Source organism: Notolepis coatsorum, assembly GCF_963971535.1.
Source record: "Notolepis coatsorum genome assembly, chromosome: 19".
NCBI lineage: Eukaryota > Metazoa > Chordata > Actinopteri > Aulopiformes > Paralepididae > Notolepis > Notolepis coatsorum.
The window spans coordinates 62,941,033-62,960,361 of NC_140183.1; the positions used below are offsets into that span (position 1 = coordinate 62,941,033).

The following is a 19,329-nucleotide window of genomic DNA, read 5'->3' on the forward strand; positions in this document are numbered from 1 at the left end:
TGTGTGTGTGTGTGTGTGTGTGTGTGTGTGTGTGTGTGTGTGTGTGTGTGTGTGTGTGTGTGTATGTGTGTGTTAGTTCCTGTCTGAGGAGCGCCTGCACTACCGCAGCCAGAGGACCAGAGAACTGGACGAGCTGTTGGGGGACATTCACTGTGACATCAAAGGTCTTCTGTCTCAACTAAACATAAACAAATATATATATATATATATATGTGTGTATTATCCATTATTTCATGTCATTAAGTCTTTAACCCTTTCACTACTACACTACAGAAGGTAAACCCTTTCACTACCACACTACAGAAGGTTAACCTTTCACTACCACACTATAAAGGGTTAACACTTTCACTACTACACTACAGAAGGTTCTGTTTCGTCATGGCTTGCTCAGCACCTGTCTGCATATATCTTGCTTCAGCGTATATACACTGAATAAAAAATTCCACCATGTACCTTTACATGCCAGCATTCATCTGACCACACCCCCATCCGCTTACCTACATAAGCAGGGGTGGGGCCACACACTCATCTCCTTCTCAAATTTCATCCACAGGAAGTGCCCACTTGACGTGGAGAAAAATATTTAGTCTGAGGAAAGGAAAACAGAAGAACAAGGAGATACGTTGACATCATATCTTTATTTTCTCTCTCACTATTTTCGAGAAAATACGGCGATATTGTCTTCGTTACTGGAGTGTCTGGATCATTCCGACCTTCAACGGCTTTTTCGTATTAGGAGCTCACGCCGCTGACATGCTTCCCAGCTACAGTTCTCCTTGCTGCGGCTGGATGGGGTTACCCTCCGGCAACACAGCTGGACTGTAGGACGCACCGACTGTTGTGAGAAGCGGTTGTTTCCAGGTTGGGTACGTACTGTTTTGCTTGCAAGCTCTGGTTGTTGTTGATGCTGTGGGGGTTAACTGACAATTTACGAAACGCAGACTCCAGGCTAGGGTCCTCTGCTCGGCTTAAACGGCGGTCGGAGGATCTTGGTCTGACGCCCATGATGGTTAATCTAGTGGGCCGCGACTAGATCCTGGTGATCCCAGGATTCTCGAGCGGATGCTTCTCTGTCCCGTGCAGGCCCCATCTTTCATATACAAATGAAAGTATACCCTAACGAGGAAATGTGGGCATAGGATCTTCTTTATCGGGAGTTCCATGCTCAAAGGGCCCGCTGTATGTCTGGATCACCGTTGACAACTGTGTTCTGACTTTCTTTTTCTTTTCCCTGTTAGGGGAGGGATTGGGACAGCGGCCTGTCTGAAGTGTGGCTTGTTATGTCATTGTGTACAGTTCAGGTGATAGCTGCTTAGCTTGCGTGCTAGTTGTGGACTACTGTGTCAGCCAGTCAGCTGTTAGCTGCGCAGCTGTTAGCTGCGGCGTTAGCTCGCTGTGTTTACCAGGCTAGTAATCGTTAGCTTGTTGCTATCAGCCGAACGGCTGTTAGCTTAATGCTACACTGTTGAACGTTTTCTGTGACTATAACATGCCTTAAACACTCTGACTACGACGTCATCTTTGACAGAGGATGTTAGTCGAACCTACCGGGAGCCCGGCCGGCGAGGACTGCGTCAACATGGAGAACCGTAGCGGCTGGGTGCCCCGTTAGCCAAATTGCAGTTCGCTTGGCCTGCGCTCAGGGTAGGAAGGTCCCGACCGGACCTTAAACACTTCTTCTTTCCTTCCCTTCTAAATGTTTTGTAATAACGATGTTTTCCAAAACGGGTGTTGCTGCAATACATTGAGGATACGACGCGTGTTGTGTGTGAATTGTCTTGTCACTGGTATGGCTTCTCTCTCCATAGAAATCGGGTTGTTGTTTTACATGTGTAAAAATGATCTGGTTAGTTATGTTGAGAACATGTGTGTTCATGTACCGTTAACTCACAACTAAGGGGGTTAATTAACCTATAAAGCTATGCTTAGTGACATATGAGTGAAGAATGAATTCTTTTCTCAGCCTGTAATGACAATGAACAGTGTGTTCACATATTAACAGGGTTACCTGTTCAACTTGGCCATATCAAGGGTAAGGTAGGAGGGGTGTTCCCCCCGGTTTCCCTGGGGCTTCCCCACCCTCCTCTCAGGCATGTTGTTTACAATATATTGTGTCACTGTGTTTGTGGGGATACGATGTAACCCTTAGCTTAATTGCTGGGGTTGTGCTAATCGCTTGAGAAACTATATTTTCCTAAAGAAAAGATTGTTTGGTCGCTTATCGTGTGTGCTTAGCAAGGCCTGTGGCCAATACATAATCGAGGATTCTGTATTCTCTCATTATGAAAAACGGCGTTCCTCTGTAGTGAGAGTGTACTTTTGCCATTTTTTGTTGTGATGAAGGGTTGTGTGTATCGTTGAGATCTACAACTGGATTCGGTTGGCCCACAGAAGCACATATGTAAGTCTGGTACCGGGGCTCTTAAAGAGGCCCTCTCTGTTCTGTGTTTTTTCCTTAGTAAAAATCAGATAGCAGGTTAGCACATGAGCTATGTGAAGCTGTTAAATGCTTCATGTAGCATGCTATGACTGGTGTCATGGCTCTACTTTGTCATTACATCGTATCAGGGGTGAGGGGTCATAAAGGGGTGAACTGGTCAACCTTTCCTCCCCTTTTCTGATTGGCAGGGGTTAAAACCACCTGTCTTTCAGGGTTCCTGTCACGTTGCTGTTCGGCACGTTACAGGGTAGGGGGGGGGGGGGGGGGGAGTTGCCTGGTCCCACGCCCTGAAAGATTGGGCGTGTGCACCGTGGAAATTCCCCCGCCATAGAGTACGTCACTGAGCGCGTCTCTATTGGTAAGACTTCCGTGGGTTGTTCAGGTCCATGTTATGGATCTGTTTCAGGGAGTTGTCAGAGCTCCTCCTCACGAAGCTCCTCCTCGGGGAGAAGTGCCTTCTGTGAGTTCGGACTCTCCTTCCCTGTAAGGGAGCCTCCTCAGAGTTTCAAGGTGAGTAGAACTTCAAAAAGGAGTTCTGCTCTATTGTGTGTGTATTCGATTCAATTCGATTATTGAGTGTGTATTGGTTCAGTGCCTCCTCCTCGGAGAGCCCTAACCCAAGTGTTACATAGCTCAATGTTGCAATATATTCTTTTCAATCTATACAGCTCGCGTGGGAAGTCTCTCTGGGGATTTCCGTCTACTTGGGGATTCATGTCAGTCTGTGTTTCTTTCTTTTTTAAATAAAAAGAGGAAGGAACATGAAGCACGGCGGCTCCGTGTCGTTCTCCCAGGCGACTTGGAGGAACAATGTCTGGTGTCTTGCTAGACTATCCATTGATGTGTTTGGGTCTCGACGCATACATAGTGCTGGCTCGGGGTGTTTCTGTTAAGAATCACGCAGGGGGCTAAGTGCGCCTTGGTTGCTCGTTATTAAAACAGCGTTTTTATAGGGCAACTGGGATGGAGTTTGTCTCTTCGGAGCGCCAGTTTACTAGGTTGTCTCGATGAATTCTCGTTCATATCTGGGGGATGTTAACGGAATAGATCAGAACATAGGTAGAGGGGTCTCACGCCCTTGGGGTGGGCCACTGAGCGCGGTACAAATGGGACCGTCTGGGTGGCGCCCTCTTTTCATGTTTTAGATCGACACGCATACCTACCCCCTCTTCTGGAGTGGGCATGTCGGCGTGGTTAGGGCACGGGACTGGTTCTGGTCGCGCTGGTCCAGGTCAGTTAACCCGTTGTCCGCCGGGGATGCAGATCTGCTGTTCTGGTACCCTGAGGGACTTGTGCTTTTTTCGGGGGGGAAAATGCCGGGTCGGCCCGGGTGTCACAGGGTTAGGCGTTATGGAGACCCTTTGTTGGGTACATGTTGTACTCTGCACTATCATAAGAGGGGCTGTTTCTCTTTTATTTTCGCTCCTCTCTCACGCATGGCGAAGAGGGGGCTGTTGGGGTGGTCTTTTGGACCTCCTCTGGTAACCCTGTGTGCTTCCCGAGCCACCGGGCCCGGTCCGAAGTAATGTTTCGTCGACCCGTAGGCCTGAAATAACCCTTTTTTGAAAACTGAAACACTTGTACTGCGGTATAGCCAGTGTATACCCGCAGGTGTGTTTTGGAGTTTTTTCTTGAGGGGTTATAGGAACAACCACCGCATGTGGTACCAAGAGGGTGGTTGATTCCCTGGTGTGTTGGAGCAGAGTCAACTCCTGGGTTACCCGGTTGAGTGTGCCCCTGCACGTTCATGACGTCTGCCAATCGTGTCAGCCTTCTCTGCCTCGACCCCTCTGGTGGTTTTTTTTGATGGAGGCTTTGTCATGGTGCTCAACAACGCCAGCATACGCCCCTTCCGCCGGGGAGGCTGTTTTCAGTTGACCCCTTTGGCGCCTGTCTCGTCCGCAGTGCTCCAGGCTCAGGTCTACAGCCTGCTGCCTGGTTTCCCCAGTGCGCTGCCTGCTTCCGTTGGTTAACCTTTTTTGAGTGCTTTACGGCCATGCTGACTGCCTGTGTTACAGGGTCAGTGTGCCAGGCGGTGTACTATTGGGGGGAAAGGGCCCGCTCTTCGAGGGGCCCTATCCGAATACACTGGCGATGTGGGGGGCGGTGTCACTAAGTGACCGCCTGGTGGGGTCTTGATGCCTGGTGTCATTGACCTCTCCGGGCCCCCCTTTTTCCAGGGGATCCAGTCCCTTCAGTGGGTCTGGGTCTTCCTTCGCGCTCCGCTGCTACGGCCTTGCCACGGGGTTGAGTTTGCTCTTGACCCCGTGATTTTGGGGGCAGTAACGAGGGTTGTTCCTTCCGTTCGTTCCCTGGTGGCATGCGGGTTGTGCTTGTGCGTAGTCGTGGGGTCAAGCCACGATCTGCTCACCCTGTGCGTTGAGTTGCTTGAGTTCCTCTTCGCACGGTCGGATCTGTCTCCCTCCCGTAAGCCTCCAATAGGGAGGGTATCCTCCATTAGGGAGGGTCGGGGGGCTCGGTCCTCCCCGGTTCTGATGGTTGTGGGGGGCCTCAGTGGGGTACATTTGTCGAGCTTCTAGCTCCCGCTCAGCTCCTGCTATGCATTATGATGCTGAGCGGAAGCTAGCATGAAACAGAACGTAAGGTTATGTATATAACCAAGTTCGATCCATGTCTCTAGTGGGAAGTGATAGGAAGATGACCATCCTCAGTGGATGGGGCATAGGGTGGGGATTGGAGAGTGGGTATAGAGGAACTTATAGTAGGACGGGTGGGTTAGGGTTTAGAGTAGAAGGAGGGGGGGCTGTAGCTGGGGTGGTATTTTTATGTGTTCTATGTACTGTTGTCTTATGTATGTGTAAGTGTTCCTCCTCTGAACTCCTGGGATTGACCGTCCGGGCCCGCCGGGATCGGCACCTCTGTACTCAGCCTGGCTGCACGGGTATGTTCTCTACGCACTTATACAAGCTCGACCATGGCTAAATTGAATATTTTAATTTGGAACGCAGGAGGGCTTAACGCCCCACACAAGCGTGCCAGTGTCCTTTGGCTATTGAAGAGGAGAAATATTGACCTTGCTCTCCTTAGTGAGACGCATTTAATGGTAGGTGACGTGTCAAGACTGGCAAATCGGCAATATCACGTTATCTCCTCATCCTCAGCCGATGATAAGACGAAAGGAGTAGTCATAGTTACAAGACGTAACCTTGATATCAAAATCTTGGATGTATGGTCGGACACGGAGGGAAGGATTACTATAGCAAAAGTTGAATTCTTGCATAGGAAGATGGCTATAATAGCATTGTATGCTCCTAACACATTTGATTCAGCGTTCTATAATACAATCACGAAGAATATGTTGGAACTTAATGGATACGCTCTCATTGTGGGTGGCGATTTTAATGCGTGCTGGGATGCGGAGATGGATAGGTCCGGGCCCTCTGAAACGAGCGACCAGAAACGGGCCTCTAAGGCCCTCAGGATGTGGGCCAAAGACACGGGGCTCACAGACCTCTGGCGCATATGCAACCCCACCCTCAGAGATTACTCTCACCTGTCAGCCAGACACAAAAGCTTCTCTCGAATTGACTATGCATTCGCGTCCCCTAATATGTTTGATAGTTTCGATGTCTCATTGGTTCCCTTGGCTCTCTCAGACCACAAGGGGATTTTCCTTACGGCAACCTTTGGCAGGCTCTCCGCAAGAGCTCCCAGATGGCGTTTTAATTCGACCTTGCTAAAGAACGATGACTTCTGTTCTGAGTTCAGGAGTAAACTAGCTGAATTTTTGCAGATCAACGTTGGCACAGTAGAAGACCCTAGGGTCCTGTGGAACGCATTGAAAGGATTCATCAGGGGTCATGTCACACTATTTGCCTCCAATTTGCGAAAATCCCGGTCAAAAAAGCTAGAAGGACTGGAATCATTATATGCGGACCTATACGCATCCTTGCAAACTGACTATAATGAACGACTAAACACACAACGTAAGATAGTCAAAAAAGAAATAAACTCCATACTTAAACAACAGTCTGAGTTTTTGATACATAGGACAAGACAAAATTACTATTTTCACGGCTCCAGACCTAGCCATCTATTGGCAATGAAAATACGCTCAAATGATCATTTCTCAGATATCCCCTCGATTAGGACGAGCCAGGGTGCAGTCACTACTGATTCGAAAAAGATCAATGACACTTTTAAAGAGTTCTACTCACAGTTATATAGCTCAGAGGGTAATCTGGATGACTCTAGATTTGAATCGTTCATTGGCGGGCTTGAGATACCCCACATTTCTGAGGAAGAGGCCAAGGAACTGGGGAGACCGATTACTCTCGTAGAATTGAGGGAGACTATTGTTGAAATGCAGAGGGGTAAGGCGCCAGGCTGGGATGGTATTCCACCCGAAGTGTATTTAGCTTTCTGGGACCAACTGGGTCCATTGATGCTCGATATGATCAATTACGCTATCGAACAAGGGGAGTTCTCAAGAGATGTCAATATGGCGTTGATTTCTTTACTTCTCAAAAAGGACAAAGATCCCAATGATTGTGGTAGCTATAGACCCTTGAGTCTTCTCGGGGCCGATTTAAAGGTGTTTGCCAAGGTGCTGGCCCGTCGCCTGCAGAGATTTATGTCTGTATTGGTACACTGCGATCAAACTGGTTTTATCCCGGGGCGTCTGGCTGCAGATAATCTTAGGAGGCTGTTGCATGTAATCGATAACAGTAAAGACAATACAACTCCATCCACAGTTCTGTCTTTGGATGCCATGAAGGCGTTTGACAGACTTGAGTGGTCATACCTGTGGAAGGTACTTGAGGTCATGGGTCTTGGAAAGAGTTTTATTCATATGATTAAAGTCCTGTATGCCTCGCCGTCTGCGATGATACTGACAGGCAAAAACTGTTCCACACTCTTTCCAGTCTCCAGATCTTCTAGACAGGGTTGCCCTCTGAGCCCGGGACTGTTCGCGCTTTCCCTCGAACCTTTGGCCCAATTTATTAGGCAATCGGAGGACATCGTCCCCATAATGGTCAACAATACTCCACACAAAATTGCTCTCTATGCGGATGACCTGCTGATTTTCATGGACGACCCCTCCCGGTCGGCCACAAAATTATTGAGGATAATCGACGACTTTGGTAAATTATCAGGTTTTAAGATTAACTGGAACAAATCAGCCTGCCTACCTCTTAATGAACTGGCCAAGGCGGTACGACTACCAGCTGATATCCCCATAGTAGAACATTTTAAATACCTGGGCATAGAGATATTCCCCACGCTGAACCAAACTACTAAGTACAACTTCACGGGTACTTATGATAAAATACGCCAGGATCTAGACAGGTGGTCGTCCCTTCCTAACTCCTTACAAGCCCGGGCTTCCATAATCAAAATGAACATCCTGCCTAGGATAAATTTTATTAGCTCAATGCTCCCCCTGCCCCCTCCAATAGACCACTGGCGCAAGGTACAATCGATGGTATCTAAGTTTGTCTGGAATAACAAACGCCCGAGAATCAAAAGGGCTACTACTCAACGTAGGAAACAAGATGGGGGCCTCGCAATCCCTGATTTTAAACTTTATTTCTGGTCCTTTTCACTGAGACCTCTGATGTGCTGGCTAGACCCTGTAGAGGCTGTATCGTGGCGCTCCTTAGAAGCGGCGGCGGTGTCTCCGCTAAGATTGCAGGATGTAGTGTACTCCACTGTCTCTATTGCGAAATGCCGGCTGAGGTATGGACCGATCATAACTCACGTGATCCAAACGTGGCGTAATGTACAGAGGTTGTGTGGGGTTAAATGCCCTTGGCACCTGGACTCTCCAATTTTTAATAACCAGCAATTACTTGTTGGACACAAGCCGGTTAATATTCCTCAATGGCAAAGGAGGGGAGTGCATACTCTGGAGGATATTTATGATAAGAACGGCCTCCGTGCGTTTCAGGACTTAAGAGAATTTTATGATCTTCCCGGCGAGTCCTTCTTTCTTTACCTTCAACTAAGGTCAGCACTGAGGGCGCATGGCGTACCGTGGGCTCAAGCCTTGCACCCACACCCCTTCCTCAGGCTCATAGTGGACAGGACGACATCCAGAGGGTTTGTCTCCGACTTTTATACGCTCTTAATTCAATCCACGTATAAAAATTTATCATTGGATACAATCTGGCGTGTGGATATCCCGGAGTTGGACCCCGAGTTTGACTGGGATGATGTTTGGGCAAATGTGGCATTATCTTCCCGCAACCCCAATCACCAGCAAATTAATTTTAATTATATTCATAGGACCTATCTTACACCTAGGAAGCTATTTGCTATGGGACTGATAACCGACTCTCGGTGCACTTTGTGCTCTCAAAAGGCCACTGGCACTTATATGCATATGTATTGGGATTGCCCACCAGTGGCCCGCTTCTGGAGGTCAATAACGGACAAACTTTCAGATCTGTGTGGCTTAACTATCCCATTCACAGCTGTTACGCTACTCCTGAACGATATAACGACACTACCCGCGTCCGTACAACTGAAAAGGGTTCTCCTAGCGGGCGTCACAGCAGCGAAGAAGCTAATAGCAATGAGATGGAAGGAGCCTGAGAAGCTTACAATGATTAACTGGTCCCTAACTCTATTGGATGTGATTTATCTTGAGATATCCACAGCCCGGGTGATTGGGGTGGGGCAGGCTGGAATTGACCTGTGGTTCGCAGCAGCTGAGAAGGTAAAGACCGCAGTGTGCGGCTGAGCGGGGTTGGGGTGCGTGTTCGGGTGAGTCCGGCGGTCTCTTGGGAGGGGGAGGAGGAAATGTTTTTGTCTGTCTTGTCCCTTGTCTTGTCAACTTGAGTTTAGCTGGGGATATTATGGGGGGGCAGCTATTTAACTAGTTCTTCACTGTTTGGCCACTTTTACACGGTCTCTGTGAGTCTATGGAACACCTACAGGTTTTTGTTTTTTCATGAAGGTTCATTGCTCTGTTTTCAGGTCGTGTTCCCCCAAAAAATGGTCCTTGTGGTGGGTTGGAGATGTACGTTTTATTAATATGGGGTCACACGGCCGGGAATCGGGACTGAACACTGGGAAAGACCATTTATTAGATAGTACCCCTTGGAATTAATTTAGTAGGTTGAACTCTGGTTTCTTTTCTCTTGTCTGTATAATTGTTAGTCATTATTATTATTGTTTTTGTTATTTTCTTGTGAAGTTCTATGTATTGTGATTGTGGTTAATGTGTTGTCTTGTTTCGTGAGAATGTCAATAAAAAAAATTTGATCAAAAAAAAAAAATGTATATAACCAAGTTCTGTGAATGCTAGTGACGCTCAGCATCTAGACGCCACTGCGGCCCTTGATCTTTCATTGTGGTGAAATTTGTTGGGAAGGAGATGAGTGTGTGGCCCCACCCCTGCTTATGTAGGCAGCAGATGGGGGTGTGGTCAGACGGATGTTGGTATGTAAAGGTACATTTTGAAATTTACCAGGGAGGAAGACCAACGTATTGTATGAGAATGATTTGAAGGGTGACATGAGAGTATAGTCTAGTGTGTGTGTGTGTGTGTGTGTGTGTGTGTGTGTGTGTGTGTGTGTGTGTGTGTTTGTGTGTGTGTGTATGTGTGTGTGTGCATGTGTGATTGTGTTGTGTGTAGTTGAAGTATTTGCAAATTGTATTGTATTATATGTATTGGTAATCGTGTCATATACTTGCTGAAGTATATATAATATTATATATAATATAGTTATTGATGGGGGATGGAAACATATAAGCTTTGCTTCTTCCATCTCCTTTTCAAACAGTGTATAGTTTCTGGCTGTTTTATTTAAAAAAAAAATTGGGGGGGGTTCCTCTTTTCCCATTTCATTTATTTTCAAATGTTGTTTTGCCGGACAATGGTAAATGTAGCCAAACTAACACTGTGGTTTGAAATAAAACTATTGAATCTTGAATCTTGAAAGGGTTAACGCTTTCACTACCACACTACAGAAGGTTAACACTTTCACTATCACACTACAGAAGGTTAACCCTTTCACTACCACACTACAGAAGGTTAACCTTCCACTACCACACTACAAAGGGTTAACACTTTCACTACCACACTACAGAAGGTTAACCTTTCACTACCACACTACAAAGGGTTAACGCTTTCACTACTACACTACAGAAGGTTAACCTTTCACTACCACACTACAGAAGGTTAACCTTTCACTACCACACTACAAAGGGTTAACCTTTCACTACCACACTACAGAAGGTTAACCTTTCACTACCACACTACAAAGGGTTAACGCTTTCACTACCACACTACAGAAGGTTAACACTTTCACTATCACACTACAGAAGGTTAACCCTTTCACTACCACACTACAGAAGGTTAACCTTTCACTACCACACTAGTAGTGAAATCGTTAACCCTTTGTAGTGGTAGTGAAAGGGTTACGCTTCTCGATATGCTTCTCTGATGTGTTTGTCTCTTGTCTCTCTCAGACATGGAGACAGCAGTTCTGACTCAGCTACAGTCCACAGTACTGGAGAGAGGTGCCTGTCTGTATAAGGTGTGCTTTAGTGTCGGACCCTATTTATAAAAAAGTGATTAACAGAATTCCTTTTATTATTATTTTTACTTTCAAAATATTTTACACTGATGTGTGTGTGTTTGTATGTGTGTACATGTACATTGTGTAGGTTCAGGACCTCAGTGCAGAGCTGGACTGCTTAATGGCCATGAGCCAGGCCTCCCAGGAGTACGGTTACACTGCCCCCAAACTAGCCAATCATGGGGGGATAACACTCACAGAGGCCAGGTATACACACACACACACACACACACACACACACACACACACACACACACACACACACACACACACACACACACACACACACACACACACACACACACACACACACAAAATCACTAACCTTCATCTTTTACTATTATGCACTCTGCTACTAAGTATCTACCTTGCCTATATTACTACCTACTATGCTAATATGCACTAGTCTGTAGCACTCAAGTTTCGTCACTGACGAACAATCTTACTTACCCTTAGCTGCCAGAGTTGTAGGGCTGTACCGAATGTAATTTTTTTTACATTCGAAGCTTCGATTGAAGTATTCGAACGAAGCTTCGAATGTCTATAAAAAAATATATACTTCAAAAAAAAAATATTATTTTCTTTTTTAAACTAAATCCTCAATTTTAATAAAGTGATTAATCTGATTAAATTAGTATTTTTCTTTTATTAAATCAACTTTCTTTAATGAATATAACTCATCAGTTTCGTCAACACAAATAATCCAATAAGAGCACGGTTGGTATGAAAGTGATGGTGACGTCTTATGTATAATATTATAATATTAGTGTAGCCAAACCAATTTATATATTTTTTTAATAAAAAAAATATAAAATTCGAATGTTGATTTAGAATTCGAATGTCAACATTATGATCGAAGCTTCGAAGCATTCGGTACAGCCCTACAGAGTTGTACCCTTCCTGCTGACTTGTTGTACAGAACTCGTACGTCATTTGGATAACAGCGTCAGCTAAATGACTAAATGTAAAATGTATGATTCACGCACAATATGGATATTGGTTTTAATTTCTTTGTTTCCCAGACACCCTCTGTTGGAGCTGTGTTCTCCCGTGTTCGTGGCCAACTCCTTCCAGAGCTCAGAGTCACAGGGCAGAGTCAAGATAATCACTGGACCCAACTCATCTGGCAAGAGCATCTACCTCAAACAGGTAGGACTCTCTGTCAGACTCTGACTACCTACCGCGAGGCAAGCCATTAACCATATTCACGCGGCGGCCATTTTGCTCTTATAAAAGGAGTCCCAAGGAGTCCCAACCCAAGCATGACATAAGAGCAAAATGGCCACGGTGTGAATTATGGTCAATTACATGGTATGGGGCCACTCTGAATTCCTGAGCTGTTGTGTCCTTTTAGTCACTTAGAAACTTTAAAAAAACGAGCGTTTTTCAAAATGGTATAAAACTGAAATGAACCGATTAAAAAACAATCCGTTTCGACAATGTTGACTGCAAACAAGTCATTGATAAGCGACGGCCAGATTAAACACATTTTAAGACATAGTTTATGCGTTTGCAAATATGAGGGCTCTATCATTGAAGTGGACGCTGGCATACAGAGGCTTTTAGCGCTCCGCATGGCTGGCAATCAATGTGTTAAGGCCCCCACATAGTTGGGCGGAACGTACGCAGAACGGACTCTGCAGAGGTCCGCGTGTACTCAAAGCATACTCAAAGTGGACTCAAAGCATACTCAAAGTGGACTCAAAGCGGACTCAAAGCATACTCAAAGCATACTCAAAGTGGACTCAAAGCATACTTAAAGTGGACTCAAAGCATAGTCAAAGTGTACTCAAAGCGTGAAGCTCCAATTTTCTAACCGTGTGGACGACCAATCGACCTGCATTAAATATGACACCGATCTGCATTTTACTCTGAACACTCACTCCGTGCCAAGGGAGAGTAGGGCAGGATCATGGTTCTATGGGTAGGATTGGTCCGGTAAAACTTTGGCAGGTAGATGACGCAACATTTTGTTTTACTATCGCTAATCGTTATACATTCCAATTCATATACATTTGGACCATGTCTTTTTTTTCATCATCTGAAGAAACTTGAGAAGTTTGAATGGCTTTTCTAAATGAAGTGTCTAAAACTGCCCGTTTTATTTAGAAATCTTGGAAACGGAGATAACCTAGACTCTTTATTTTGACATCGGTGGACGACGCCGTGACAGAGAGTGTAAATAGTGCGCAAGGATTGTAGGAAATGTAGTAAACTGGCACGAGAAATGTAGGAAATTGGTCAAGTCAAGTCAAGAGTTTTATTTGTCCCGGCATACAAGTATACAATGAAATGCGGGGGGTCTTGCCCGCAACGATGTGCATAATACAATAGTAATATATAATAGAATCCAATAGAACGACATTGTGCAATAAAACAAGTAAACAGAGTAGGGCATATTGGTATATGTACATGAGTTATTTACAGAGCATGGTAGGACATGCTATGTCCTGTGGTAGTGCAATACACTGTTAGCTACGGATGAGGCACTGGATCTTTATGTACATGCTATATTATACAATCTCAAGTTATACTATACTATTCTTAAAGTGACCTTTCCTTTTGTAAAGTGACCATAAGTGTGAGCGTGTGCAGCATGAGTGTGTGTTTGCTCATGTTAAAGTGGCTGCTAGTGTGTGAGCGTGTACAGTGTGTGTGTTGTGTGTGCTCATGTGTGCTTGTGTGTGGAGAGTTCAGTGTTCAGGGCTCTGATGGCCTGGGGGAAGAAGCTGAGCCAAAGTCTCTCTGTCCTAGTAGCTGGTGTTCGCAGGCGTCTGCCTGACCTCAGCAGCATGAACAGGCTGTTGTTGGGGTGGTGAGGGTCTTTCATTATTCTGCAGGCTCTGGATTTGCACCTCTTGTTGTATAGAACCTGCAGGGGTGGTAGTGCAATACCCGTGGTACGCTCGGCTGAGCGCACCACTCTCTGTAGGGCCTTCTTGTCCTGTGCCGTGCTGTTTCCATACCAGGCAGTGATGTTTCCAGTCAAGATGCTCTCTACAGCTCCGGAGTAGAAGGACTGGAGTATCTTCCCAGATACTTTGAACTTCCTTAACTGTCTCAGGTAGTAGAGGCGCTGCTTCGCCTTTTTTACGACTGAGTCTATGTGTGTTGTCCATGTCAGATCCTCTGAGATGTGGACCCCCAGGTACTTAAAGCTGCTCACCCTGTCCACGGTAGTCCCGTTTATCCTCAGTGGTGTGTGTGTCTCCTGCTGTCCTCTCCTATAATCCACGATCAGTTCCTTGGTTTTACCAATGTTCAGGAGCAGGCTGTTGTCCTGGCACCAGCGGTCCAGTACCTCAACCTCCTCCCGGTAGGCCTTCTCGTCGTTGTCCGAGATTAGCCCCACCACCACTGTGTCGTCCGCAAACTTCACTATGGAGTTGGAGCTGAACTTGGCCACACAGTCATGTGTGTATAGTGAGTACAGCAGGGGGCTCAGAACACAGCCCTGGGGGGACCCGATGCTCAGGGTGATGGTGTTGGAGGTCTGACCCCCCACCCTGACTGCCTGGGGCCTTTCACTCAGAAAGTCCAGTATCCAGGCGCTCAGAGCGGAGCTCAGACCCAGCTCGATCAGCTTGTCCACCAGTCTGGTGGGGACTATGGTGTTGAACGCTGAGCTGTAGTCAATTAACAACAGTCTCACATAGCCCCCCTTCTGGCGGTCCAGGTGAGAGAGTGTGCTGTGCAGTACTTGGGAGACCGCATCATCACCAGTGGACCTTATAGTGGCTATTTACAAACAATTTTGTCTTTCGTATTTGCCACTTCCACTCCGGGGATAGCTTTAGTCTACGCGCACATAATAAAGATTCTGATCCATCCGTTTGGCTGTCACAATGAATCAATCATTTATTTCCAATAAGCAAAACAAACAAAACTCGTATATCTAATACATGCGACCGTTGCGTGCAGTGCGTGCGTTCGTGCGTGCGGTACAAAAACTGTTTGCCTTCCCGGTCCACGTCTCCCACGCAAGCCACCACCCCTTATCAAGGTAAACCACACAGGTGAATAGCTCAGGTAGGTCTCTTTAAAGGGAAAGTGCACATAGTTTCAAATCATAAGAATAGTTACAATAAGATAATCAGTGTAAATAATATCATGATTTGTCAATCAAATGATCAGTTTTCGTTTTCATATTTCGTAATCCATAAAGCTTTTTCATAATTCAAATAATTGCATGATACAAACTCAAAGATTAAATAACTCAAGAATGGCTCCTACAGACCTGTTTGGCCTGTATGCAAATTGCATAGGGTTCATATCACTGGGGAGGGAGGCACAAATGTGATCCTTGACCAGCCTCTCAAAACATTTCATGGCCACAGAGGTGAGTACCACCGGTCTGTAGTCATTGAGACCTGTTGGGGAGGATTTCTTTGGTACCGGGATAATGGTAGACATCTTGAAGCAGGCAGGGACCACTGACTCCGCCAGGGATCGATTAAATATGGTGGTGAACAGGGGAGGAAATTAGGCCACTTTAGTCGCCAATTGCGAGTATTTTTTACGTTTGGCGAGTAATTCATGAAGAGCACTCGCCAGTCTGGCGAGTACTAGTAATTACAAAACAAAGCAAAAAAATCATTCTGCAATCTGCTGATTCGCTCACTGGCACAAGCCGAACTCTGACTCCCCCCTTGATTCCTCCCATTTGCGCCTCATAATAATCCAACCATAACCAATGAACATCATCGTTGTACAGATGCGCTCTAAACTCCTCCAATGAACACAAATTTTCTAGAAGATGCCGCCCATCTAGGGGAAGTGGACAGATCACTGCGCGCGGACCTACAGACTCCTGCCACCGGCTTGACAACGTAGACAAACTTAGACAAAAACACATCAGTGGATGAAAATAATTGCATGTAGAGTCGTCGCTTTCGGATATCAGTGCGGTCTGACATGGGGGCGAACAACAGCATGCGACACGTCTCCAGGAGTCGGATGAGAATGACAAGTCAACCAGCATTAGCCGGCTAGCTACCTAGCATGTAACAAGCTACCATAACGCGCGTTCAACATAGTGGACTATACTGAGCGGCTTTGCTTAAATGCAGCCGAGTGACATTTTATTATTACCGGGTTTCCCCCCATATCACCACTCGCCCATATGCCCTTCACAACGGTGATGTTGTCATACTAGTCATTCAGAATACACCTGCTGAACCCCTAGCGTCATCTTACAGCACAAGTACAGTACAACCAGAATACATTTGGCATACAACCAGAGTGCAAATGTAACAAGTCAAGTTGTTTTATTTAGCTATTACATTACAGTGAAATGCTTGGTTCTTTCACTGCCCAACTCAGTCCAACCCAGTCCAGCCCAGCATCTATCACTGCCCAGTTCAGCCCAACCCAGTCCAGAATAGTTCCCTCTTTCATGTTAATATGTGATATCCTAATATTTTGAAGAGTAGAGACAGTGTGATTAATACATGTTGTATGCTAATATTGTGGAGAGTAGAGACACTTATTCATGTTTTATGCTAATAAATATTTTAACGAGTAGAGACATATTACTATGATTGAAAATCAATTTAGAAGAAGACATACAAAGAAGTAATTATCACAATTATTTTTGGCTGGTAAACAAATCAGTTTGGCTGGTAAAAAAAATCATCTACTCGCCAGTTGGCTGGTAAGCCAAAAAGTTAGTTTCCTCCCCTGGTGGTGAACACAGGGGCTAGCTGGTTAGCACAGGACTTAAGTATGCGTCCTGTTATTCCATCTGGGCCAGCAGCCTTTCTGGTGTTCACCTGCATAAATGCTCTTCTCACACTGTGTACCGTCAATGAGAGAGCGTCCCTGCCCCCCGCGGATGCCCCCCCCCCCCTCCACAACAGCCGGCGCGCCAGTGACGTCACTAGCCGTTGACCTAGCGTTGTCACTGTTTGCACCAAACCGAGCGTAGAAAGAGTTGAGTTTGTCCACGAGAGAGGCGTCGTCGCTCCCCATTGAGGGGGCGCTGACTTTGTAGTCAGTTATGGTACGCTCCACTATGAAATTGTGAAGGTTTCGGCGTGGGTATAGGAGAGGAGACCCCAAATGCAAGAACACGAGCTGAGAGAGTAAAAGGCAGAGGCGACGGATGAAAGTGAACAGGCTTTTACTTGAACAGTTGCGACAAGGATACACGTTACAAAACGGTAGCAAAACAAAAGCGAACTGTAAACCCGAAAACAAACAATACACAGCAGAGCTGGAAGGATAAGGAACGGACTCACAGGGAAATACAGGTGACAAAGTGAGTACGTGGCCGAACACAACTGTGGTAAACAAATCAATGGTGCAACAATGAATGTGAGGAACGGGCAGGTCTAAATAGTGCCTGTGATTAACAATTACTAATGAGTGCCAGCTGGTATGGGCCAGGCATGGCCAAGACAGGTGACACAAGGTATTTAGTAAAAGAAAACTCACATCATTATTAAAAGCATGTGTAAAGGGAATATCTTAAAGGAAAACATATATAAAAAGAACAACCCTTAAGGAAACATATGTAAAGAAGTTTAACACTATAAAGACATGTGTAAGGGGTGAACCTTAAGGGAACACATGTAAAGTTAAACACTTACAAAAACATATGTAAAGGAGATTAACCTTTTAAAGGAACACATATATAAAAAGAACATAAGGAGATGAACCTTTAAAAGGAAACATATGAAAAGATAAACCTTTTAAAAACACAAGCTAAAACGCACCACACAACATGAACAGATAAAACACAGCATTAAAGGAATCCAGCAAACCTAGACTAACATGCCATAGAGAGTCCAGTATCTGGAGTTGCTGCGTTTGGCCACCAGATGGCTAGCTCGGCTGAAAACCACTGTTCATATTGTTTGGGCATGATCCCTGGCTGGGACCATGACAGTACCCCCCCCCCCCCCCCAAAGGGTCGGCTCCCAGACGACCGGTAAGACCGTCCGGGAACGGGCGAGGCGGGGGGCCGAGACCCCGTAAAAAATGGGGGGCGAGGACCCGGAGAGCCGGGACCGGGAGGCCGCGAAAAGAACCCAGGAGGGGCAAAGCAGCAGGGGACCCGAGGAACAGGACCAGAGGGAAGCCCGGGGAAGGGCGGGCAGGGCACAGGGCCAGGGCGGCCGGAGATGGGGACAAAGGCCCGACGACGGGGGCCGGAAACGTGGACAGAGGCCCGGTGAGGGGGACTGGACACGGGGACGAAGGGCCGGTGAGGGGGACTGGATACGGGGACGGAGGACCGGTCAGGGGGCCTGGAGCAAAGGGGCGTGGGCGACAGACCCGGAGCAGGACCCTGGATGAAGGACCCTCCAGGCGCAGTACTCGGGGCCGGACCAGAAGGGCTGGAGCGGAGGCGCGAAGACGACAACCCCGGAGCAGGACCCCGGACGGGGACCACTCCATGCGCAGACCTCGGGACCGGGTGCAGAACCCCGGACGGGGGTCTCTGCGGATGAAGACCACGGCGAAGACCACGGCGTAGGGCTGGACCAGACGAAGAGCCGGAACAGCCATATTAGACACATAAAGCGCCCCGCTGGCGCTTCAGCAGCCTCCACGGGCGAAATAACATATAACGTTACAGCGTACAGTTCCACACTGATGTACAGTGACACCCATTCGCAAATATGAGAGCTCTGTCATTGAAGTGGGTGGTGGCAGCGTTACTAACAGCGTTCACCCTGATGTAAAGTAGCGATTTTTATTGTTTTGTCATGACAAACCAATTACATAATCCCAACATAGATAGGAGGTGTACTGTATGTCAAATGTCGGTCATGAGGTGGAAGAGTTTAGCACAGTCACACAACAGAACACCAGTGTTTCTAGTAGATATGTTTATTAATATAAATAAACACCTCTGTCTGAACTGGTTCGACCACCAAATGATCCCAACTCACTCTCTGCCACGTCTCTCAACGGATAAGGGCGTGTGCTAGGGCGGTCACGTGGCCGTGTGGCCAATCAGAGAAACGCTGAACGAAAAGCTGAACACAAGTTGGTTGCCTTTAATATTCACGCAGCCGGGACCAGACGAGGAGCCGGGACCCGTCGAGGAGGCCGGGTCAGGCGTGGGAGCCGGACCGGGCGTGGAGACCGGGCCGGGCGTAGCACCTGGGGCTAAGCTAACAGGGGCTAGGCTGGCAGTAGAGGCTGGGTTAGCTAAAGAAGCCCTGCTAACTGTGAGGGCTTTACTAGCCTTTCTAGACTTGCTAGCAGTAGCAGGGGGAGCTAAGCCTGTACTAAGGACCGGAACCACACTGAGTCTCCTAACTGAGGAAGCCATAGGTTTAGCTGTAGGGCCTGTAGAACTAGCAGTGGCTGACCTAGCAGGGGATGCTA

General features: G+C 46.8%; 1 protein-coding gene across 1 annotated transcript in view; it reads left to right on the forward strand.

The window, feature by feature from the left end:
• Positions 1–19,329, forward strand: part of msh5 (mutS homolog 5) — an 84,774-nt gene that overhangs the window by 35,238 nt on the left and 30,207 nt on the right. The window contains exons 16-19 of the mRNA XM_084335662.1: positions 77–164; positions 10,880–10,947; positions 11,078–11,196; positions 12,012–12,138. Coding sequence (XP_084191788.1) covers positions 77–164; positions 10,880–10,947; positions 11,078–11,196; positions 12,012–12,138 — 402 coding nt within the window. The remainder of the gene's footprint in view (positions 1–76; positions 165–10,879; positions 10,948–11,077; positions 11,197–12,011; positions 12,139–19,329) is intronic.